The 25,632-nt window shown below is 38.2% G+C and overlaps 1 protein-coding gene across 5 annotated transcripts in view; it reads right to left on the bottom strand.

Annotated features, from left to right (window-relative positions):
• The window catches only part of ACER3 (alkaline ceramidase 3), a 205,150-nt gene that overhangs the window by 45,658 nt on the left and 133,860 nt on the right, over positions 1-25,632 (bottom strand). For all 5 annotated transcript variants that reach the window (XM_069070901.1, XM_069070905.1, XM_069070903.1 and 2 more), the window contains 2 exons: positions 13,714-13,766; positions 4,314-4,395 (listed from right to left, as the gene is read on the bottom strand). In XM_069070901.1, the coding sequence (XP_068927002.1) occupies positions 4,314-4,395; positions 13,714-13,766 (135 nt within the window). The remainder of the gene's footprint in view (positions 1-4,313; positions 4,396-13,713; positions 13,767-25,632) is intronic.

The raw sequence follows: 25,632 nt of genomic DNA, 5'->3' as shown, positions 1-25,632 counted from the left end.
AAACTGTGTCCTATCTGTCTACATGGTCTAAGACTGCATTATCTCTTTTGGTTTTCACAACATACTATTGACTCATATGGAGTTTGTAGTCTATTAAAATCCTTAAGATCAGATACCCATTGATTGGAGAATGACTAAAGAAATTGTGGCACACAAACATAATATTATAAGAACATGATGAATATGGAGAAGTATGGAAAGACTTATATGAATTGTTGCAAAGTAAAAGAGAGCCTTCTTGTACATGATGATTACAACAATGTAAACAGAAGAACAATAACCACAAACAATTGAAACCAAATATGCAAAATTAAAAAGAACAAGCTTGCCATTAACAAAGAGATATGACACCTCCAGCTTCTCTGTGGGGTAGGGGTGGGAGAGAAAGGGAAATCCATGGATGTAAAATGTTGTATCGTTAGACTTTTTAAATATGTTGATTGGTTTTCCATTTTTTTCTTTAAAATTTTAATTCTTTGTTATAAAGAATGGCTCTCTGGGAGGGGGAAAGAAAGGGATAGGAAATATCTAGATGTTATTTAAAAATTTTTAAGGGGTTGATAGGAGAGGATATAAGAGAGAACATATTTGGGGGAAGAGGTATTCAGTAGGCTTGCTATTTTGGGGTGGGAGATAGGGGAAAGACGGGGAGAAAAAATTGTAACTCAAAACCTTGTGGAAATGGATGTTGAAAACTAAAAATAAATAAATAAATTTATTAAAAAATTTTAAAAATTAAAATTAGCAAAAATCTATTTTTAAAAACTCACGTAGGGGCGGCCAGGTAGCACAGTGAGTAAGAGCACCGGCTCCAGCGTTGTAATGACCTGGAGATCGAATCCCGGGCTCAGACACTTAGCACCCACCCAGAAACACCTGGCCCTGTAACCTTGAGCAAGTTACTTAACCCCAATTGCTTAAAAAAAAAACAAAAAACAACTCATATCGACCTTTTTCAGACAAACTGATTTCTAGTTACTCTTCTCCCATCTTGTACTTGTGAAACTGATGTTGATGAATGCAAGTATAAGGCTTTTTATGTATCCCTATTAAAGTTCACTTTAAGTGATTCAGTCCAATATTCTAGCCAGTGGATCCTGACCCTACAATGTGTTAACTATCCCTCTAGCATTGTGTCATCTGCAATTCTGATGAATATACTATTTATGTTTTTACCTAAGTAACTGATAAAAATGTGAAGCAGGACACAGCTAAATTCAGATCCCTGTTCAAGAAACATTTATTAAGTACCTGCTTTGTACAATGCACTATACTAGGTACATAAAGACAAAAAAAAATGTGAAAGTTCTTGCCCTGAATAAGCCTACATTGTTCAGGGGGGAGATATGGCACACATGGGAATGTGGATGGGTAAAGTAGGGAATGAAAGGGACAAAGGAGAGGTCCAAACAAAGTGAGCTAAGAGTATTTGAGGAAGTTCCTAATATCCTTTAGCTTATGTCCTAGAACCTACTTTGTATCAAGGATTAGACAAGGTGCTGGAGGGCTTTATGAAGGAAGTAGAGAACATTTTCTCAATGCAAAATTTCTGTTATTGGAAGACAAAGACCCAAGATCTTAGAAAACAACTGCCACAGGTTCACCTTGCTGACTGGTAACTTACATTTATACAGCACCTTATGATTCTTAGATTTTATAAATGATTTCATTTGATCCAACCACCCAAGTATTATTATCCTCATTTTTACAGACTGAGGTTCAGAGAAGGGAAAGGACTTCCTCAGGGTCACAGAGAGAGAACACAACAAAGCAGCATGTGGTGGTTGACAGTGGCCTAGACTGAGAATCTGAATTCTGGGTTTAAATGACAGATCTGTTATTTTAAGAAGCAAAACAAAACCACCCTATTTTATTCATGTCTTTCATCTTTTCATAACCTTTATCTCAATACTTACTTCTAGGGTGATAAGAGAAAAAAAATTAAGGAAAATCTTGATATAATGATATGCCTTCGTAGGTGGCACTGGGGATAGAGCAAAGGGCCTGGAGTTAAGACCTGAATTCAAATCTATGTGGGCAAGTCACTTAACCTCTATCTGATTCAGTTTCTTCAAATGTAAAGTGAGAAAATAATAGCACCTACTTCCCATGGTTGTTATGAGGATCAAATGAAATAATATTTGTAAAGTACTTTGCCAACTTTAAGGCACCGTATAAAGGTTATTTATTATACCATCATCATCCTTTCTATCTTTGACTTTGTTGGGGCAGATCAGGAAAAGATGATTTTAGGGCCAGAGTATATACACAATTTAGTCAATTTTCTTGAATAATTCCAAGATGAAATCCAGAATGGTCCAAAGACTTTACCTCTCTACCAAGTGTAACAGAAACCTTTCTCAAACATTCAATGGTCCCAATTTTGGTTTACTTTGCTAATTTGTGTAGTGTGAGGTAGAATCTCAGACTTATCTTAATTTTCATTTCTCTTACTAATAATTAACATATTTTGGAACACATTTTCATGTTGTCATTAATAGTTTGTAACTGTTTTGAAAACTGTTCCTATCATCTGATTATTTATCTACTGAATGACTCTTGGTGTTAGATATTTGTTTCAAATCCTTATATACTTTGTATATCAGACCTTATTTATTTATTTACTTTTAGTTTACAACATTCAGTTCCACAATCCCTTGAGTTCCAAATTTCCTCCCCCTCCCTCTCCTATCCCTACCCCCTCCCAAGGCAGCATGCAATCTGATACAGGTTCTACATATACCCTCACATTAAACATTAGTCAAGTTGTAAAGAATTATAACCAATGGAATGAATAACAAGAAAAAAGAAACAAAAAAAAGAGAGAGAGCAAGTAGTTTGCTTCAATCTGCATTCAGACTCCACAAATTTTTCTCTGGATGTGTATAGCCTTTTCCATCGTGAGTCCTTTGGAGTTGTCTTATAACCTTGCACTGCTGAGATGAGCTGTCTTTCAAACTGAGTGATCACAGATACGATATGTCTATAATTATGTACAATGTTCTCCTGGTTCTACTCCTCTACACTCAGCATCATGTTATATGAGTCTCTCCAGGTTATTATGAAGTCCATCTGCTCCTCATTTCTTATAGCACAATAGTATTCCATTACATTCATGTACTACAACTCGTTTAGCCATTCCCCAATTGATGGACATCCCCTTGATTTCCAATTTTTTGCCACCACAAAAAGAGTTGCTATAAATATTTTTGTATATATGGGTCCTTTTCCCACTTGTAAGATCTTTTTGGGACACAACCCTGGAAGTAGTATTGCTGGGTCAAAGGGTATGCACAATTTTATAGCTTTTGGGGAACAGTTCCAAATTGCTCTCCAGAAGGGTTGGATCAGTTCACAACTCCACCAACCATGCATTAGTATTTCAATTTTCCCACATCTTCTCCAGAATTCATCATTTTCCTGTTCTGTTATGTTAGTCAATCTGACCGGTAAGTTGTGGTTCCTAAGAGTTGTTTTGATTTGCATTTCTCTGATCAATAGTGATTTAGAGCATTTTTTTCATATCCTTATAGGTATCTTTAATTTCTTCCTCTGAAAACTGCCTGTTCATATCATCTGACCATTTATCAATTAGAGAATGACTTGTATTCTTAGGAATTTGACTCAGTTATCTGTATATTTTAGAAATGAGGCCTTTATCAGAGACATTGGTTGTAAAAATTCTTTCCCAATTTTCTACTTCCCTTCTAATCTTGGTTACACTGTCTTTGTACAAAAACTTTTCAATTTAATGTAATCAAAATTATCCATTTTGCATTTTGTAATGCTCTCTATCTCTTGTTTGGTCATAAATTCTTTCCTTTTCCATAAACCTGACAGATAAACTATTCCTTGTTCTCCCAGATTGCTTACAGTATCAGCCTTTATATCTAAATCATGAACCCATTTAGACTTTATTTTGGTATATGGTGTAAGATACTGGTCTATGCCCAGTTTCTGCCATACTATATTCCAGTTTTCCCAGTAATTTTTGTCAAATAGTGAAAATCCAATGCTCTATCCCCTACTGAACAAAATTTAAGATGATTCTTTTTCTTGCTACCAAAGATTTATTTTCACCCTCCCTCCCTTAAAAAAAAATGGAAGTGGTTTTATGTTTCATCTAAAGCAAGAACTGAAATCTGCACATTAAGTAACTTTTCTGGCTGTAATCTCTCCAAGCTAGGTCTCTATCTTTGATCAGAGAGATATGTATGAATTGAAACTTGGGAGATGATAATGTGCCAATCCTAAATGGCAAGAAAATTACTCATCCACATCCATAGCTCTGTAGGACACAAAAAAGGACTTACTGTGGTTACTATTAAGCTGAATAGCACTAATATAAAAATCAGGTGATAATTGACTGTGTTCTTGGCCTTGAAACTTTCAAACCTAAAACAGAAAAGAGACATATTTCAAAAAGCAGAATCATCATTACAAAAAGAATGCTGTTTTTTCTCATACTACATTCTATATAATTTGTGGTGATTAAAGAATATCTCTTTGGAACTTTACAGCTTCCATATAAATTAGGGTTGATAACCAATGATAAGATACACTGGACCTACTGGGTTAGCAGACAACTAGAGAGGCAGGTAGTTGAACGTTGGGGGAAGAAAGATAATATTTGTTGCCTCTTTAAGGGCATCAGCCTCCCTTAGTTTCTGCAAGCTCTGGAACTAGAAAAGAAAAAAGGAAGCCCTTAACTCTGGGAATATGTGCCATCAATGAGCCCTGACAATGTATGTGACCACAGAGCCAAGTGTGTTAGTAAGAGGGTATACAGGAGAGCCAGGGGAGACCCCTTTGTGGAAAAGCCCTTTATGTAGTTGTAAAGGGTCTAATTATTGGAGTGTCTGCATGTGTTTTCTCCTGTGTTATATATGTCCCTGGAGGTGTGCTGTAAAGCTGCATGGCCTGTTGGGGATGGAGAACATCAAAGGATTTGGCAGAAATGACCATGTGTAATGGGAATGGGAATTTGAAGACCTTCCCTGCCCCTTCATAGACCTAGGGGGGAGTCTGAAGACCTCCCCTGCTGGGAAGATAAACTCTGCCCCCTGATGAGTTACATGTAGTCACATGGAGCCTGTGGTGGGAGGAGTTTGCTGAGGAGAAGCAGAGCCCACAAAAAAGCTGGTAGAGAGTCTGACATTTGGAGACAGTTGGGGACAGAGGAGCTTAGAAAAAGGAGTCAGGCTCGTGTATTCTGCTAGCATAGACGTTGAGAGTTCAGGGTCATCTCCAAGGCAGCCTGAGAGGAAGACATTCAGAAAGCCCTGACATTTCTATGATAGCTTACATCACTGTAGTAAATAGAATGCCAGTCAGGAAGACTTTCAAATCCTGTGTGAACATGGGCAATTCATTTGCTCTCTCAACCTCAGTTTCCTTATCTTCACGTAGTACCGACCATATATGGTTGCTTTGAGCCTCAAATGAGATTATACACACCCACACACACATTATATATAGTACTTTGCAAACTTCAAAGCACCATGTAAATATGTTGTATTTATTACTGTATATGTTAATTAATTTATTCCTCACATAGTTATTGGGAGGCATAAAGTGGAAGTATGACTGTCACCATTGTACAGATGAGTAAATGAGAAGCTGGAGACTGGGAGATCAGGGAAGTTGGGTGATTTGCCAAGGTCACCTAGCTAATAGAAGGCAGAAGCAGGGCTTGATTCTAGCTCTTTTCATTATGCCAAGATGTCTCATCACTGATCTCCCTATGATAAGAGACAAGCAGAGAGGTACAAGGGACCTCTGTGTTACCATAAATAGATCTATGTATAGAGTAGGACTGTCCTGTGAATGGTTAGAAGCACTGTTTTTCATTGTTTGTATCTGGGGTGCCCCTTACCTAATTCACATAACAAGCCTGTACTTAATGTAGGAGGTTATTGTTTGGCCCTTCAACAGGGTGAATGGAGTTTAGTTGGATTTGGAATCAGAAGAGATTTGGCTCTGTTATTAAACTAAAGCAGGCCATGGAATGTCTCTAAACCTCAGTTTCTGCCTCCATAAATGTTCCAAAGAGGGGGTGTAATATCTCCATGCTCACAGACCAGGAACGGGGAGGCATGGAATTCAAACCAAAGTCTCTTGATTCCATGACAGGCTGTTATTTACTTAATAAAGGATTAACAGGCAGACATCACCATGAGATATTAAACGGTCTAGAGGAAGGTTACTAGAATACAGGATGAACCTTTTTAGAGGAATGCTAGAAGGACATGAACAAGGGTCACCCAGGAGACAATGTAGGAACTAAGTTTTTGCTGGCCCTGGGATGCTCATATGCATGAAAGAGATCATGGATCCATTACAGTATTCCATACTATAGCACTGTATATTTTGAATGCTGAGACTACTATACTACTTTGACTATTTATCCTATGAAAGCAGGTACTTTACTTCTTAAGGACAATCAATAAACATTTATTAAGCTTCTACTTCATGCCAGGCACTGTGCTAAGTGCTAGGGGTACAAAAATAGGCAAAAGAAAGTACTTTCCCTCAAGGAGTTTGCAATCCAGTGATGAAGACAACATGCAAACAAGGATGAAAAGTATTATTATTTCTACTTTATAGGTAATTGTATGGAGGAAACTGAAGCTGAGAGATATTGCTCAGGGTCATACAGATGCATTCATCTCTTCTCGATTTACACTTATCACCTGGACTACTGCAACAGCTTTCTAACTGGCCTCTCTGGATTAAGTCTCTCTGTACTTTGTCCATTCTCAAGATAGAAAGTGATTTTTCAAAAGCACAGATATGGTACTCCCTTATTTAAAGAATTCCAATGGCTCCTATTGTGACTAGGGGCAAATAAAGAATCTATCTGGCTTTTAAAGCCCTTCACAAGTGGCCACTAACCTACCTCTCTAGCCTCAGTATAGAAATGCTATCCCAGTGCTTCCTCTACTCAACAATCCAGCCAAATTGGACTTCTTATTCCTTATGACACTCCATTTCCCCTCTCTTTACCTTTGTTTTGGTCATCCCTTATGCCTGGAAAGCTGGGAACACATTACCTTCTCTCTTCTGACTCTGAATCCCTGTTTCCTTCAAAATCCAGCTCAAGCACCACTTTCTATATGTCTTTCCTAAGTGCCCTCTCTGATAAAATTATCTTATATTTACCTTATAGAAAAGTTCATCTGATTTGCAAACACACTAGAAAACTGACTAGTTATAGTCTAAAACAAAAAAACAAATTGCTATTTTTTTCTCTGTTAGTTCTAGGAAAATCAAAGAAGGTCCTGGATGGAGGATCTCAAGCTCCTAAAGGAGAGCGACTGTCTCATTCTTTGTATTTCCAGAGCCTAGCACAGTGCCTGGAAGAGATAAGGTAATCAATAAATGCTTATTAATTGAATCTGAAGCACTGTTGGGCACTTTGTACACTATGCCATCCTATTCTCTGACATTTACTAAGTGTGTAACTATGGGCAAGGTCATAACCACTAAAGTTGAGATCTCTTACAGAAAGACAGTAGATAGTGTTTGCATACCAACAAAATGATAAATGCTTGGTATATTACAGTAAAAGGAAAAGGCGGAGTGGTGGGAAAAGTATATTGCCACTGCTGTCATTACTGATAGATGAACTAGTGGGAATTCAAGATTTAGTTGCAGCCTGGAGCATAATTCTTCTTCTTCTCCATTATTCCCACTTTGAGGCATGGTAACCTGAAAAGGTATATAACATGCTGAAGAATTCTTACTTTTTGGAAAAAAGTTTTTTTCAAACCTCTTAAAGGTGGCACCATTGGACTTGAAGTCAGGAGATCTTTTTTTTTTTCATTTTGTTTTTAGTTTTCAACATTCACTTCTATAAGATTTTGAGTTGTAAATTTCCCCCCATTACTTCCTTCCCCCCTCCCCAAGATAGTGTGCAATTTCATATAGGCTACACATGTACAATCATTCATATTAAACATATTTCCACATTAGTCATGTTGTAAAGAATTAGGACCAACATGAAAAAAAAAAACACAAGAAAGAAACAAGACAAAAAAAACCCAGTAGGCTTTGATCTGCATTTAGACTCCATAGTTCTTCCTCTGGATGGGATTAGCACTTTCCATCATGAGTCTTTTGGAATTGTCTAAGATCCTTATATTGCTGAGAAGAGCTAAGTCTATCAAAGTTGGTCATCATACAATGTTGCTGTTACTATGTACAATACTGGTTCTGCTCAATTCACTTTGCATTAATTCATATGTGTCTTTCCAGGTTTTTCTGAAATCAGCCTGCTCATCATTTCTGATAGCACAGTAACATGGCATTACAATCATATACCACAAGTTGTTCAGCCATTCCCCAATTAACGGGCATCCCCTTAATTTCCAATTCTTTGCCACCACAAAAAGAGCTGCTATAAATCTTTTAATTTGGTCTTTTTAGGGTAGAGAGCATCACATAATGTTGCTGTTACTATGTGCAATGTTCTCCTGGTTCTGTTCACTTTACTTAGCATCAGTTCATGGAAGTCTTTCCAGCTTTATCTGAAGTCTGCCTGCTCATCATTTCTTATAGAACAACAGTATTCCATTACATTCATATACCACAATTTGTTCAGCCATTCCCCAACTGATGAGCATCTTCTCAATTTCCAATTGTTGGAAATTCGAATGAGAGCCACTATAAATATTTTTGTAGATGTGGACCTTTACCCATTTTTTTTTTTGGCTTTCTGGAGTGGGGAAGGCAAGGCAAATGGGTTAAGTGACTTGTCTAAGGTCACATGGCTAGTAAGTGTTAATATAGTCTGAGACCGGATTTGAACTCAGGTCCTCCTGACTCCAGGGCCAGTACGCCACCTAGCCACCCCTCTTTACCAATTTTTATGATCTCTTTGGGATACAGACCTAGAAGTGGTACTGCTGGGTCAAAGAGTATGCACATTTTTATAGCCCTTTGGGCATAGTTCGAAATTGGTCTCCAGAATGGCTGGATCAGTTCACAATTGCACCAACAATGCATTAGTGTTCCAATTTTCCCACATCTTTTCCAACATTTATCATTTTCCTGTTCTGTCATGTTAGCCAATCTGATAGATGTGATGTGGTACCTCAAAGTTGTTTTAATTTGCATTTCTCTAATTAATAGTGATTTAGAGCATTTTTTTCATCTGACTATATGGCTTTAATTTCTTCATTTGAAAACTGCCTGTTTATATCCTTTGACCATTCATCAATCGGGGAATGGAAGTCAGGATATCGTAACTCAAATTCTAGCTCCAGGGCACTTTATGATTGTATGAGAATGGGTAAGTCACTTAATTTATCTGAATTTCAATGTCCTCACCAGTAAAAAAGGGGATAATAAGGCCTATACAACATACTTCTGAAGGTTGTTGTGGCCAAAGTACTCCCACCAAAAGTGACTGTAAAATTTAGAAGCTTCCCCCAAACAAATCTTTGTATGGCATGGTGTCAAACACCTCCCTCTCAAGCAATCTTTTGGTAACTCTCCTCCCTCCTCATGTTCTAGCTGATCAATGTCCACCCTAAAATAGTGTCCAGGTTTCACAGGCATACAGCAATGAGGTCAGCACAATGGATCTGTAGATTTTCAGTCTGGTAGGCAGTCTAATAACTCTTCTTTCCCACACTTTCCTTTGGAACATCCCAAACACTAGGCTAGTTCTGGCAATATGTGTGTCAGCCTCATCACCGCAGTAAGTATACTATCAAGGTAAGTGAACTTATTGATGTTTGTGAGTGTTCTGACCCAGAGGAGCAAACGTGGTGCTATACACCAAATCTCTGAAAACTGCTGACTCCTTTTCTGATCCACTGCTGCTAACCATGTGTTAGCTCAGCTTTCCCTCCAAATTAGTAACAAACTGTTCACACCAGAAGTGCTCAATTCTGCTAACATTAAGTCTTCTCATAGTCATCTTGCCTTGGGGCCCATACTTGTGTTGAATGTGAATGTTTAATTTGGAGAAGATAAGTCTAATATTGGTCCAGCACTCTGTACTACACATCACCTTTATCACTCACACATCTTGTCCCTCCTTATAATAACAGTCTATTAAATGCCAATGTTTGCTACAAGGGTACATCATGACATTTTATTGTATTTGTCTTATAGCACAATAGTATTCGATTACATTAATATACCACAACTTATTCAGTCATTCTCCAACTGATGGGCATTCCCTCAATTTCCAATTTTTTGCCACCACAAAAAGAGCTGCTATATTTTTGCACATGTGTGTCCTTTTCCATTTTTTATGATCTCTTTGGGTAGGGCTTTGGTAGGACCACCTTTTTTAGTCCCTGACTCATACCAGGAGGTGAGCAGTATCATCCTTAAAAAGGCCTCCCAGGGATCTGCAAAATCCCACTGCTGTTTCAGTCCAGTGAGAAAATGATCCTATGGTCTGGGTTGCCTATGTGCAGGGTTGTGACTACAGTTCCCAGTATATATGCACCTGCTGCTTTGTCATTTGCCTGTTGTTAGAGGACTTTGAGGTAGGTGCAAATGGTAAAATGGCATGGATGATGGCTTTTGACTTGTACATAAATTGGGTTTAAGTGAGGCAAAGTTGCTTGAAGTTGTCGGCCTCACTCTGTATTCCAGAGTCATCAAAGTTCAGTGGCAAGACAGAAGTCAAGAGAACTGGTTATGATGGGTCAGGATGCAATAAATGATGTTGGCCTTTTTGACATCTAACCAAGTTCTAAGTGCTTCACAGCACCTTTTTTAGTCACCTATGAAGGTGACTATGAATTAAGCTGTTGAAACAAACTGTTCTCATCCTTCCATTCTGCTGGGGAAGTCTTCACAGGCTTGGGATAGGCAGCCCCCCCAACTCACCCACAGGTTTGAGACAACTAGGTTATCCTCAACCTGATTTAGTCTATCTCCCTGTAAGGGTTATGGGATTTAAAGATCTCCCATGCCCCATGGACGTGCTGACATAGCAGCGCAAGAGAAAGTGAAAAGCCGAGCTAACGGTCCTGCGGTTGGCAGTTGGTGGCGGTTGCCTTTTTTTTTTTTTTTGAGTTAGGACTCCGGCTGAGCACTGCCAGGGGCCGGAGCTGCTGGGAGCGCTCTTCCAGGACGCTGGGTGGTTGCTGGTGAGTGGGGAGAGGAGGACCTTTGCCTGAGGTAGCCTGTTCTGTTTTAAAGGCTTGAAAATGTGGGTGCTTTCTACTTTATCTACCTGTGCCAATGTCATAACTACTCTGATGGCTTTCACTTTCTGGTTTTGGGACTCGGTCTTTTGGTATCTTAATAAATTTTCTAGTTTATTTCCCCAAATGGCAAACCTGACGTATTTTGTGATGGATAATTATATCAGCATATTTGTAATCTCTATAGGCATTGTGAATATGGCATTGCTGATACACTCCCGAAACAGTTCACCAGGGAGTGGTCACTGCTCATGCTACAAAGTTCCTTGGAGCCACAAGTAAAGAGTTGTGTGGCAGGCAGATACCCAAGGTAGAAAGAAGCCCTAAAGAGGGCAGCTCTTTGTAATGGTAATGTAATTTTGAATTTGAAGATCCCTTTGTGTTGGCAAAAATAGCAGGTACTTAGCCCTTAGTAACTGATCAAGCCTCTGATTGGGGAAACAGAAGGTATGAACTCCTGTCCCCTTGTTACTGGAGTAACAGGAAATTGGCTGAAGGAAGTACATAACAGGAAATTGGCTGAAGGAAGTATGTAATATTGTGTATATAAGAAAAGCCCCAGAGAGGCACAGTCAGAATTTCCTTGAGACCGAGATCTGGTGGCAGAGCAGCTACAGAAGAGAGAATGGAGAAGTGAATCCTTAGAACTTGTGGTAGTGGTGGAGCTCCTTCTGAACGGGATCCCAGGAGCCCAGAGCCCAGAGCCCAGAGCCAGGAGGCCAGAGCCAAGAGCCAGGAGCCAGAAGCCCAGGAACCCAGGAGCCTGGAATCTGGAGCTAGGAGCCCTGGAGCCCAGGAGCCAGGAGACCAGGTGACTGAAGCACGGCCAGGATACTGAGACTTTGTTTGTGGCTTGGCTGAGCCTTGAATTCCTTGGAATAGAAACAGTGAAGGAGCTGACATGAGCCAGATCCTGTGAACGTCAGTGTGGAGCAGGACTTCCCCAGAGAGCTGGTCAAGGAACTGGGAGCTGTCTGTTATTGAATCCAGGTAGAATCTGGGGCCATGGAAGGGGATCCAGAGAATCTGAAAACAGGCCCCAAGTCAAGATGAAGAAAAGACCTCTCCTTGGGTACTGAGTAATTATGGAATTATAGTTTACTAGTGACCTAAGGGGTAGAGGATTTTGTGTATGATACTTAGTAAGACTTTACTGAATAAGTGACTGATTTTGACTATTGTTACTGATTAGTGACTGATTGAGTTCATCAAGACTTTGCCCCAAGAGTGGAAGAATTTGACTGTGTACTTTGATACTACTGATAAGTGACTTGATTGAATTAACTTAAGAGTGACTATTTTGTGACTGACTGAATTAACTTAAGAGTGACTATTTTACTTTGAGACTATGTTGTGAATATTATATGGTGATTTTCTGTGATTAGTTGAAATATGGTGAATGCTGTATTTGGAATTATGCTGTACCTTGATTTTCCATGGATGTTTTGCTTTTGTTATGGAATAGAGTGATCACTATACTGAGTAATCAGAACCTTAAAAAAAAAAGCTGTTCACAGTAGCAGTTCTTCTGGAAAGCTTCTGTGCATGGCATTACACCCTTACACCAGAGGTACTAGTCTTTTCTGAATATCCGTATACCCCCAGAGCAGGAATGATCGCCTGTAAAAGTACTACAGGAGGGGCTGGAGGTCTCAATGAGGGAGGAAGAATAGGTTTAGGAGGGGTGATATATACAGAAATAGAAAGATGGGTTAAAAATATGGTGAAATTCTGAGGAGCAATGCCTTCAAAGCAAAGAAGAGAGGCAAAACAGCTTAGTAAGTAAAATGTTACATACTGCAAATACCACATATGCAGCATTTTAAAGCAGTAAGAGAAGAGTCAAATGTGTGTGACCAGGCACCCTGGTACAAAAAGACAATGACTATGAGGCCAATCAATTTTAAACCAACCATGTCAGCTCCTTTCTAAGTGGGAACTACAGTTTTGAGATAATATAAATTTATACCCTACGTGAGTAATACTTTTGCCAATAAAGTTCTCCTTCAGTTCCTCATCATGATGTGGAGGTAACCCTGGGCTCTTAAAGGATATATGAAGGGAGGACCAATCCAGCTGGAAAAGCCTTAAGTCTGGGCATAGAGACTGACTGTGTATCTAAATGCGTATGGAAGAAGTTAGATATCAGGTGATGCGTTTTTGGACCACATGACCTATGTTATAAACACTACAGAAGATGAAGTGTTCATTCAGGTGTGGAGGTACTGAAATCTATGTTAGCAACAAGAACAAGGACATCAGTGAAATCATGTAGTATACATAACACTTACCTTTTTCAAACTGTTTAAAGTTATGTAACTTTATCTGATATAAATAAACTATTATTTATTCACAAACCGCCCAGAGTATGGATGTTACATTGATGAACTGTGTGACTGGAGGCAAGTCACACAGAGTTCTCTCATATGTAACATCTGGATGATAATTCTTGCACTCCTGACCTCAAAAGAGAAATGCTTTAGAATGTCTTATTACAAATCAAACTGCTGGTTCATCTCTCTTCTGAAATGCAAGTACTTACATGCAGTAGACAAATATGCAACAGCTGTAGATCATGGGTAGTTCATCCAATAGCTACAAAAGGAAAAGACACAAAATTTGAAACCACAGAATTTTAATAATTGCTCATGTCAAGATGAACATGATGATAAAATACAGAAAAAGCACCCCAAGTTGACCTGTGTGTATAGGTGTAATAAATAATATATAGAAGATAACTTCGGAGGGAGATGGCATATATGCCTGTTGAACTGAACATAGCAATCATCTCACTTTCCACTGAGTGTACTTTTTGTTTTTAAAAAAGGTTAGGCTAAAGGCTTTAAAAACCCTTTGACAGTTCAGCAGATAAAAATTAAGCAGCTATTATATACAGAGCCCTGTGCTAGGTGTTAAATAAATCACTAATCTCAAAGAATTACAGTTTAAAAGGGAAATATATGATACATAAAAAAGTGAAATACAAAATGGAACATAAGGACACAAGAGGAAAAAAGTGCTATGCAAAGTCTGAGAGAAAGAAGAATTTTTTACTGGGAAAATCAGAGAAGACTTCATGGATGATGTTCCATTTGAGGTAGGTCGTGAAGAAAGCTTAAGATTTGAATCTGTGGAGAGAGGGATAGAGAAAAAAAGCCTGAGGAAAGTATAGAGTTAGGAGCACATTAGGCATATATAGGGGGAAGAAAAGCAGATCATTTTGCCTGGAACTTTGAGCACATGGAGAGGAACAGTTTATGATAAGACTAGAAAGGCAGGATGGTGCTTGATTGTCAAAGGCTTTAGAACTGGAAGGGAAGTTAAAGATCCATCTAGAGCAGAAGTGTCTATATGCTGCTCACAATACTCCTGAGTGCAGAATCAGATTAACATGTAACTGGGAAATATTTAACAAAATAAATAAAAATGTAATGGAACACAGATAATATTAATGTGTTTTTCCAAGTCAATATGCAGCTGGAATATGTTCCCTGTTTTTATTTGAGTTTGATATCATTCATCTAGAGTCTAAATTCTAGAGGGGGTTCTCAATGTGCCCCGCCTTAAGACTATTTGTGGGGGAGGGAGCCTAAAACTATTTTCATAGCAAGGAATAATAATGCGATTTGAGCCCAGGTCTTCTGACTTTAAATTTAGTGCTCTATTCATTAAACTATGCTGTAGAGAGCCTGGGATTCCAGGAGAGGGAATGAGACCTTAATTCAATAAGCAAAAAAGAACTACTGAAGTGTGGTTAGTCATTAGACATTATGGATGGATGGGAATAGTGTGAAAATGGAGGCAGGAAGACATATTAAAAGGCTACTGCAATACGATCATAATATTGAAAGGGACCTTAGAAATCAACTGGAGCCCAGAGAGAATAGTTAGGTGGGTGGTACTAAGAGTCTACATTAGGGTGATGGCTATAGATCATAAAGGGAGTGATTATAGCAGTATTAGTTTCAAGGACCTGGAAAAAGGACTGGATGTAGGGAAATAGGGCAATCCTTGGGGGGAAAACCAGTGTCCTTTACATCAGAGGTGACAAACACACAGCTAGGCATTATAGCCCCACAATACTCCTGAGTATGCCAGAACCAGAGTAAAACACAACTGCAAAATATCTAACAAAATAAAAACATAGAGAAAACTAATTTGTGGTTTTCTAAGTCAAAAACAATTCATCATCTAGTGACCAACCTGCTGGTAAAGTTTCTCTTTATACTCAGCTAACCTAGTCCTCAAAGGGTCAAACAATTTGTTCTGAGGACCATATTCAAAGTCCTTCCAGGATGGTAAAATCTTACATAGCCTGTGTTCCACTCACACAAAGCCTTCAAGACTCCAGAGTCACCTTCATGTCACAATCATGCTTTGCGATAAGATTTCTATAGGGAAATTCTACCAAAAAACTTGATGAGATCTTCCTAATAAAATCAACATATGACTTGATATCTGGCAATAACTTCAGTATAAAATTGGGCACTGGGGAGAATGGCAAACAATATGTTTGAAAATATGACTCATAATTAAGAAACAGAAAAAGGCAAAAGTTTACAACTACTCAGAAACCTCACACCTAAGCACGATTATTATTTTCTTCAAGAATCAGAAAATGCCAGACATAGTGATCACTGAATAACCTAAAAAAACAAAATGGACTATATGACAGACAAGAAACACATGGTTATTATGGAGGGAATTATTTCTGAATCAGTTGTCTGGGTGCTGTAAGGCCATCAGCTTATTAGAATAAAGGTCAAAAGCAACATCAGATTAGAAGATACAGAGAAGAAGATATGAGATTATTATTAAAACAGGCCAAATTTGTTCTAGTAAATATTAATGATCTAGAAAAAAGGAGTTGTTGTTATTCAGTCATGACCCTATTTTAGGTTTTCTTGGCAAAGACTGCCAGTGGTTTGCCATCTCCTTCTCCAGCTCATTTTACAAATGAGGAAACTGAGGGTTAATAGGGTTAAATGAATTGTCCAGGATCACACAGTTAGTGTCTTGAGGCCAGATTTGAACTCAGGCCTTCCTGACTCTAGGTCTAGCACTCTATGTACTATACCACCTAGCTGCTTTAGAAAAAGGAGAGTTAAATGCTAAGATATCAGTATGGCCTACTACAATTTCTTATGAGATTTAAATTGTTAGCCACTGACATAATGATGAATATAAAGAGTCTATAAACTTCCTTGGTGGGCAAACACTCTCTTAGTCAAGAAGAACATGGAAGCCAATGGTAAGTGCTGGTTTAGAATATAAAATAATTTTCAAAATTTAATGCAGAAAGATGGCAGAAGATTATAAGTAATGTGACCTAAAAAACTCCCAGAAAATGATGATGAAGTGAAAAAACAGAGTCTACAGAAGTCTTGGTATGAGACCAAGTTATGTCAGATCATTCCCAGAGCACTAGAAGATGACAATGGGTAAATGGCAACAGATATGAAATAGAATAATTATATTAGTATTTATATAATAAACTGTTTTCATCATTGATGGTAGTAGAACCACCACATTTGAACTCTAAAAGTACTGTCTCTGATGTGCTGCATGAGGAAATTGAAAGGGCATAAAAGAGGGGAGATATGGGAAGACAGACCAGGTAAAAATACTCAAGAAATCTATGTTAAAAAATGTGAAAGCATTGAGGGACTTTCAAGATTATCTGACTGAGGGCTTAATACTGAAATATCTGAAAAATATGGATAGCATTGTTACTGAAACAGGCATTAGAAAACATATAAATAACTACTAATCCTCACACCTGTTATATTCTATAAAATTATTATTAGAATGCTCTATATACATACTGATGGAAATATGAGAAAGGAACAGGCATGAATGACTTCTTATAATAGACATCTTTTCTGTCACATGAAGGATTGGAAAGGTGCAAAGAATGTATTATTGTACTTATAGTTTGTTGGCTTAAAAAAACACCCCACCTCATTTTGACTTGATACAGTCTTAAAGGCTTTTAAACAAAATGCTTCTACTGTGCATATTAAGATGATATAAGATTCTTTGACAAGAAAGAAAATTATGTTTGATGGGCTTATGATTATTAATATCAAGTGAGGTATAGAATAGTGAGAAGTATTCTGGTAAAGTGTTTGCCACTGTTAAGGATGATGTCCAGCAAGAATTGCAAATGGAAGAGGAATATTCCTTGTAGAAGTTGAGGTCCTCTAGATCTTCCTATTTGTGAATGACATTCTAGTCAAGTGTAAGTTGCAGAGAAGGTGCTGACCTACATGGGTAGAAGAAGTTTCTACCCCTACGGTTTCCCATACCTGTGTCAAATGCATCAAATCAAAGAACACTGTAGAGATTCTTTAATGAGATCTGTAACTACTCGAAGCATTTAGTTTACCTTCACAGGAAAAGCAAAACAAAAACAAATAAAGGGAAGTATACCTATTGTCCATATTCTAATGACGAGCATTCATTAAGCATCTACTATAGTCATGGTCCTCTTCGAGAACGAAGGACAAACCACAACCTGTGAGTGGTCCCAGATGTCCAGTTCCAGTTGGGCAACTCTGCCTGCCCTGTCCTGCCCTCTCTTCTCCCCTTACCTGTCGGTGTTCTACCAAAGCGAAGGTAAATTTTGATGGCCAAAAACTACCTTGATAACTTGGGATTTACAGGCTAGACTGATTTCTTAAAGACCAAGCTTTAAATCCAATTCACTCTGGATCTTATGTATTGGACAATAACAGGTCTTGGTTATTTTTGGGCCCTCCTGGCTCAGAATGAATATAACTGTTTCTCTTTTAGCTAGCAAGTCTGAAGGTCTTCCCCTCCCAGTTTTTTTTTTTTAATTATTCACTGTGAGAACCTGAGAAGATCTTAGCTTAAAAGGGCCAAGGTCTCCCACTGCATTCTGGGCTATCTCCATTGTCCTGATCAAGATCTGGCCCCTGGACCCAGATGACTCTGGAGGAGAAAGTGAGGTTGGTGACTTTGCACAGCCCTCCCTCACTCAATTAAAAGTCAACTACAAATCATGTCATCATCTCTCTCCCTGATGTCATGGTCCTCTTCGAGAATGAAGGATAAACCACAACATGTACCAGGCACTGTGCTAAGTGTTAGGGATACAAAGAAAAAAGCAAACCCTTCCTGCCCTCAAGTAGCTGACATTCGAACAGAGGAAACAACATGTATATATGTAGATCTATGCAAGACAGAGAATAAGTAGATACAAAGTAAGCTTAAAGAACAGACACTAGCAACTGGAAGGATCAGGCAAGGTCTCTTATAGAAGGTGGTATTTGAGATTAATCTTAAAAGGAAACTAGATATGCAATTAGACGGACAACTAAATGAGTCAGTTCATCAACACATATATTTGGATAGAAAAAACAGGCAGATAAATAATAAACCAAGATTTGAATAGAAGGAGAGTAGGTGAAACTATGTGGAACACTGTATATAGTACTTTTAATTATCCAGAGCTTCTCTCTGAACAAAAAGAAATCTTTTTGGGTGGCACCAATCCTTTTTGCATGTAATATAAGGCTACAAGTTAAGGGATACCACTATCTCTAAGAACCAAAATTGTGGGTAACCCAAATTACAATAGAGAGACCTGGAGTGGGTGTAAATTGGCTGCAACAGATTATTAGTGTTGACTTTTGCACCAAAAGTGTGAGGTCACAGAGGTCAAGCATGATTAGAAAAGGAGGGAGATATATCATTGAGTAAAATCAAGGGGTAACAGATGGATAGACTAGAATGCTAGCTGCATCCATAACCCTGTGATATTTAAAGGTCTGGAATAAATGTTCCAGTGAATGAGTCAGATTTTCTGTTGGATTTTAGGGAGGATATGGGCAAGGATCTCATAGTATAAAAGAGTATAGATGGGTTACAATCAGAATACCAGGAGAAAGTATCTGGATTGATTAGATCATTAATTCATTGAAAGAAGTATACCCTTCCAAAGTAATTTTAAAGTCAAATGGCTCATCCCATCAAGTCTTAGCAATACCAATAAGGTCAAATTTGCCTCATCTTTAGTCCTGTACTGTCCCTTTCAGCTACAAAGTGATAGAGGCAAACTGGTAGAAAAGGAAGAAAACATGGTTTGTAGACTATTCATAAACTTAATATGATTGTACTTTAAATGTGAGATTCTTGATCAGTGACTGATAAGTGGACATGCTTCTAGAAGAGCTGAATCTTAGAAATTTTGACTGTGCTATAAACAAAAATGGAACAAGGAAGGAAGTGACAGCTAAATGCTTTGGAAGGGTCACAGGTACCTTTTGGAGAGGCATAGAAAGTTAGCAGCAGATTTTTTCCCCATATATTCAAGGGCAACAAAGAAACGTTATTTCATGGGATTTCTAGTAATATTGTGATACAGCACTAAATTAGACAGTGCCATGAAAATAATTAATGTATAAGTACCAACATCAGTTCCTGTGCACAGAGAAGGAGAAAAATTCTGTGAATAACTTGGTAATACCCTCAAATTAATAAACATATACTCTGATGCTCGGTGACTTCAATGTGGTGGGAAAAGGTGAGGATGGTGAGAAGTATATAGAAAAGAAGAAAAAAGAAGAGATGTTGAAGACTTGTAGGTTACAAAGAAGCCCCAAACTTTTAAATCATGAACACTTTTGTTTTTTGAGAAAAGAAGTGATGACCATTCAAAATGGTGAGCACCAAATAACATCACAAAAAATGAAATGGACATTTTAACTGACAGGAAAATATCTGTTATTTATATAGGTGCTTTTCCATTTAGAACAATAACTTTTCTGGGCAAATATCAGAAGTAAAAAAAAGCAAGAAGAAAGAATAATGAAAAAAAGATATGGCACATAATTGAAACAACTCAATCCTGGATTACTTAGACAATAATCAATAATAAGAAATGTGAAACGGTCTCCAAAATTTACAATGCTACCAGTTTTTTACCAAAAAAAACCCAACAACCCTTTTTACAAAACTTAAATGGTATATAAATATGCCACAACAAAAGTGAAAGGGTCAGGAAGGAATGAAGGAAAAAAGGAAGAAAAAAGGGAAGGAAAAAGCATTTATATAGGACCTACTATGTGCCAGGCACCGTGCTAGCTGCTTCATAAATATCATTTGAGCCTCATAACCCTGGGAGGTAAATGTTATCATTATTTCCATTTTACAATTGAGCAAACAGGTTAAGTGACCTGGCCAGGGGCCACACAGCTAGGAAGTTTCTGATGAAAGATTTGAAATCAGGTCTTCCTGACTACAGGTTAAGATCTTTATTCATTGCACCACTGTTCTGTCCAGGAAGTGCTTTAGTCAGAGAACATTTGACTTGCTTGCCAAGTAGGGAGAGATGGTGGCCAAAGGCAAAGCAGGTTTAAAATAAATTTGTTTGTAAAATTCTAAAATGAAGGATAATGGATGATTATGAGCAGTACTGTCTCAAAAATTAGAGTAAAGCAGGGGAGGGTAAACTCAGTTTAAAGGAAGCTTTGCAAGTAATCCAACTAGAGTACAGAAGGATGAAAACTGAAGAAAGTCAGCAAATAGAAGAAAAATAGAAAAGATCTGCAAAGATTACTATAACAAACTAATTTCATCAATAAAGGACAGTAAAACCACCATACTTGAATCCTAATATTACAGTTTGATTGTGTTTATAGGGTAGGTAGAAACAGTACAAAAAAAAAAAGAAGACAGAAAATGCAGCTAGATTAGACTAAATGTATTTTGAGGAGAATTATACTGGACAAGATGCAAATGCAATTGTGCTACATCTTCCATATAAGAATGTAAACAATGGTCCCTTTATCTTTTTATGCTTTTCTTGATCCTGTATTTTTATGTCAAATTTTCTGTGCAGCTTTGGTCCTTTCATCAGGAATACCTGAGAGTCCTCTACTTGCATTTTTTTCCTAGGCTGGATCATACTCAATTTTTCTGGGTGGGTTATTCTTTGCCTTCTGAGCTATCATATTTCAAGTTCTCTTCTCTTTGATCCTAGCAACCGACAAATCTTGTGCAATCTTGACTGAGATGCCATAGTACTTAAAATCTTTCTTTCCGTCTGCTTGCAGTATTTTTTTCTTGAACTAGGACCTCTGAATTTTGGCTATAACATTCTTGAGAATTTTCATTTTGGAGTTTCCTTTGGGAAGTAACTGGCAGATTCTTTCAATTTCTACTTTGCCTTTGGGTTCTAATAGAGCTAGGGAGTTTTCTTTTATGGTTTTTTTTAATATGATGTTTGGGCTCTTTTTTTGGTCATGGCTTTCAAGGCAGTCTAATGATTCTTAAATGATCTCTCCTTGATCTCTTTTCTGGGTCAGTTGTTTTTCCCATGAGATATTTCCCATTTTCTTCCACCTTTTTTAGTCTTTTTTTTTTTATTATTAAGCAATCAGGGTTAAGTAACTTGCTCAAGGTTACACGGCCAGTTATTTCTGGGTGTGGTGCTGAGTGTCTGAGCCCGGGATTTGATCTCCAGGTCGTCCCAACACTGGAGCCGGCGCTCTTACTCGCTGAGCCACCTGGCCGCCCCTAAGCAATTGGGGTTAAGTAACTTGCTCAAGGTTACACGGCCAGGTGTTTCTGGGTGGGTGCTAAGTGTCTGAGCCCGGGATTCGAACTCCAGGTCGTTCTGACACTGGAGTCAGTGCTCTTACTCGCTGTGTTTTTTTAGTCTTTTGACTTTGTTTTATTATTTCTTGATGTCTCATGGAGCCATTAACTTCTATTTAGTCAATTCTAATTTTTAAGGAGTTATTTTCTTCAGTAAGATTTTCAAATTCTTGTTTCAAGGTGTTAATTCTATTTTCATATCTTTTCCCATAGCTCTCTTATGTTTTCCTGTTTTCTCTCCTAATGTTCTCAATTTGCTTACAGATGTTTTTGAGTCATTTTCTTATTCTGGGTTTGTGTCTTGAACTTTCCTGTTGTCATGATAGCTCTTTATGATGGAATTTTTTTTCTCATTCTTTTAACTTACTTCTTAACTTCGAACTTTACGTTAGTGCTGGGTTCTACATACTTCAGGGGTGGTTGAGGTGGGAAGGGAAATGTCTGGCTTGAGCTTCTGCCCTCATATAACCCACTGTTTTCACAGCTCAGGCTGGGAGTCTGCAAGCTTTCAGTGCTACCAAAGTGATGTGATCTGGGGTGAGGTCTGTTCAGACCCTTTGGATCTGACCTCTGCAAGTTCCTGACTCGGAGTGGGTCTGTTGGTTTAACCCTGGTTAGGAAACTCAACAGATGACTACTGGACTAAGCCACTACTAGCTAACTGTGAGGCTCTGCAGGTTCTGAGTGACTGAACTGCAGGTTCTCCTTTAATCTGGGACTCCTATTCTGGTTATTCCATTGTAGGCTTTAAGACTGGGTTCAACTTCAACAGTGAATTCCTATTCTGCTCCTGGGATCGGAGCCACATTTGTAAATGTTTGCTTCTGAAATTTATTTGTTACTCAGTACAGAGTAGAGCCCATGCTCTCCCCTGAGATCATCTCTACTCAGGATCTGGGACCCAGCACTGTGTAGTGAGTGAATGACCTACCGGATGACACCGTTTCCTGTCCTTGTTTATGGATTTCTTTCTGGCTTCCTGCCCAGTCTTTGAGATGAATGCACTGAATGAAAGCACTCATGCTTTGAGATCTCTTGGTGCCCAGTCTTAGCCCTCTTGGTGCCCAGTCTTAGACCTCTTTTAGTTCCTGGGTGTTGGAATGCTCTGTGAGCAGTGTACTCCTGCCAAATCTTGTCCTGTGTTCACAGACCTCTCTTTTTGTTTCTCTAAGCCTCCCTGGACCAGAAAAGTTACTCACTATGACATTATTTTGGTTTTTTCCATCAGAATTAAGGACTAGTGTACCTTCTAGATCTTTGTGGAAGAGATTTAATGTGGAGGTATGCTATATTGCTACCAATACTCTATCATCTTGACTCTGCCTCCAGAGAACAACTGTGAAAGTGTTTTAGGATCAATATGCAAGGAATCTAAGGGAAGAATATACTAAAAAAAACTTTGGACCATATTAATACCAAAAAAAGACAAAACTGAGAAGATCAGCCACTACTTGACTACACACACACACAAATACACACACATACACATTCTCCTAACTATAAAACATTTTTGTATGAGTCATCTATATACAGACTAAGGGAATCCTTGTTGGAGTATTAACCAGGCACAAGGTGACTTTTTTTTTTTTAATAAGCAATCAGGGTTAAGTAACTTGCTCAAGGTTACACGGACAGTTATTTCTGGGTGTGGTGCTAAGTATCTGAGCCCGGATTTGATCCCCAGGTCATCCTGACACTGGAGGTAGTGCTTTACTCACTGAGCCACCTGACCACCCCTAAGCAATTGGGATTAAGTAACTTGTTCAAGGTTACACGGCCAAGTGTTTCTGGGTGGGTAATAAGGGTCTGAGCCCGGATTCAATCCACATGTCATCCTGACACTGGAGCCGGTGCTCTTACTTGCTGTGCTACCTGGCTGCCCCGAACGAGGTGACTCTCAAAGTGATATTTACCAATGGACTACTTCTTTACCAAATAATTTCTTTGTTCTTTGTCTCTTCAGTACTTAATATGGTATCTAGCACACAGTAGGCTCTAAATAAATGCTTGTTAATTGCCTGAAAGATGTTGAGAATATAAAATCATATTGTTTGATTATGAAAAATGTACTTGATTTACTACTTTAAGGCTATTTTCCAACAATGTACCTCCCATCCACCTACTTCAAAAAATCATTCAAGATTTCCTGAAAAACATAACAGAAAACTTTTTTCAATGACCTTCTAATATTAAATATAAGGTGAAAAATAAAACAGAGAGATGAAAACTCTCCAAAATTTTTTCCCATTTTTGTGGCAAACACTACAAAGAGATGGAAGAGACCCTATACGGAGATCGAGTTGAAGAGGGTTTATTCTGTGGATAGCAAGGTACTCCAGATGTTCCCATTTGTGGATGACATTATGCTGGCTGCATTGTGTCGCAAAAACATAGCACACCATCCTGGAAGAGATCTCAAAGCATTCACAAAAAGGTATGGCCTGACCATCCCCATAAAAAAGTCCAAAAGGATGAAGAATATCAATTGCCTGGATTATCACATGCATTTGGAAAGAAAACCTGTAAAGCTTGTCCATCAATAAAGCATACCTCAGACACACAGTACTGATGGATGTTAAAGTGGACTCAGAATTGAATAGGAAGTGGTGAGTAGACTGGAATGTCTTTGGGAAACTGCAAAGCTCCTTGAAGGACCTTGTTTTCCACAGAAATAAAGGCCTATCTTTTAATACTATCACTCTACCCATGTTGTTGTGTGACATAAGAACACAGAATACAATAGTCTTTGCAGTGATCCACATCACTGAAGGGACTCCCCCAACCCCCCACCCCAAACTAATGAGTTCACAGATATCATTTAGTAATTTGATAACATAACAGGATTTCTAGTTCACCTTGTTTGTTCCCATTACTATGCATCTATGTACTGATATCTGAGGTCATAAGTCTTATTATTAATTCCTTTCTTAGATTCCATCATCTGTGAATTACTAGGCATCTCTATGGTAATTTTTCTTCTTACATTGTAACTCTTTCTGTGGTATCTAGCTTGGTGGATTTGCCATATGCTTTTTTTAAACTCCCTTTCTCTTTTCAGTTTTGAAAAATAATAACTAAAATCAATTACAGAGTAGGATAAGTACATTAAGTACTGAACTAATGGGAATTATAGCTAATATTTTGTGAAATTCATTCAATTCATGTAAATAAAGTATTTAATGAGCTTCTAGTACTAATTGTAATAATAATAGTGATATATTTTGTTTGTATAGTATTTCATGGTTAACAAAGTACCTTATATATGCCACTTCATTCATAGCAATTCTTTGAGTATAGGTTGAGTGTCACTATCCTATTTTGTAGATAAGAAAATATTTACATATTTTTGAGCACTTGTAATTAGGCAGTTAAAAGTGAAGCTCAAACTTTGGATGTTGTCAGTTCAATGAACATTTATTAAATGCCTATAATGTGTCAGGCAATGTGCTAAGCACTGGGCCCACAAAGGCAAACACAACAGCCCTCACCCTTATGGAGGACTATGGTGCTACTAGAGGGATACAACATATACATAGATAAGGAAATACTAGGTAATTTGAGGAGGGATCAGGGACAACTTCATGTGGAAGATGGAGTCAAGAAGAGGGAACGTGTAGTCAGAAATTAATTAGGAGGTTATCATAATAATTCAAGTAAAAGGTAAGGAGCCTAAACCACAGCAGTGGCTATGTGGGTGGAAATAAAGGGATGGATGCAAGAGATGTGGTATCAGTAAAGTCAATAGGATTTGGTCATTGTTGGGATATGGGGTGAGGTGGCATGCAGAGTCAAGGACAGTTGTGAGGTTATATGAATGAGGTTAACTAGGAGAATGAAG

Source organism: Petaurus breviceps, unplaced genomic scaffold, assembly GCF_028583685.1.
Source record: "Petaurus breviceps papuanus isolate PSGF00001 unplaced genomic scaffold, PetGlider_PUasm1.0 90823, whole genome shotgun sequence".
NCBI lineage: Eukaryota > Metazoa > Chordata > Mammalia > Diprotodontia > Petauridae > Petaurus > Petaurus breviceps.
Note: the sequence above shows the minus strand (reverse complement) of the source record. Positions and strands in the feature narration are given on the sequence as shown.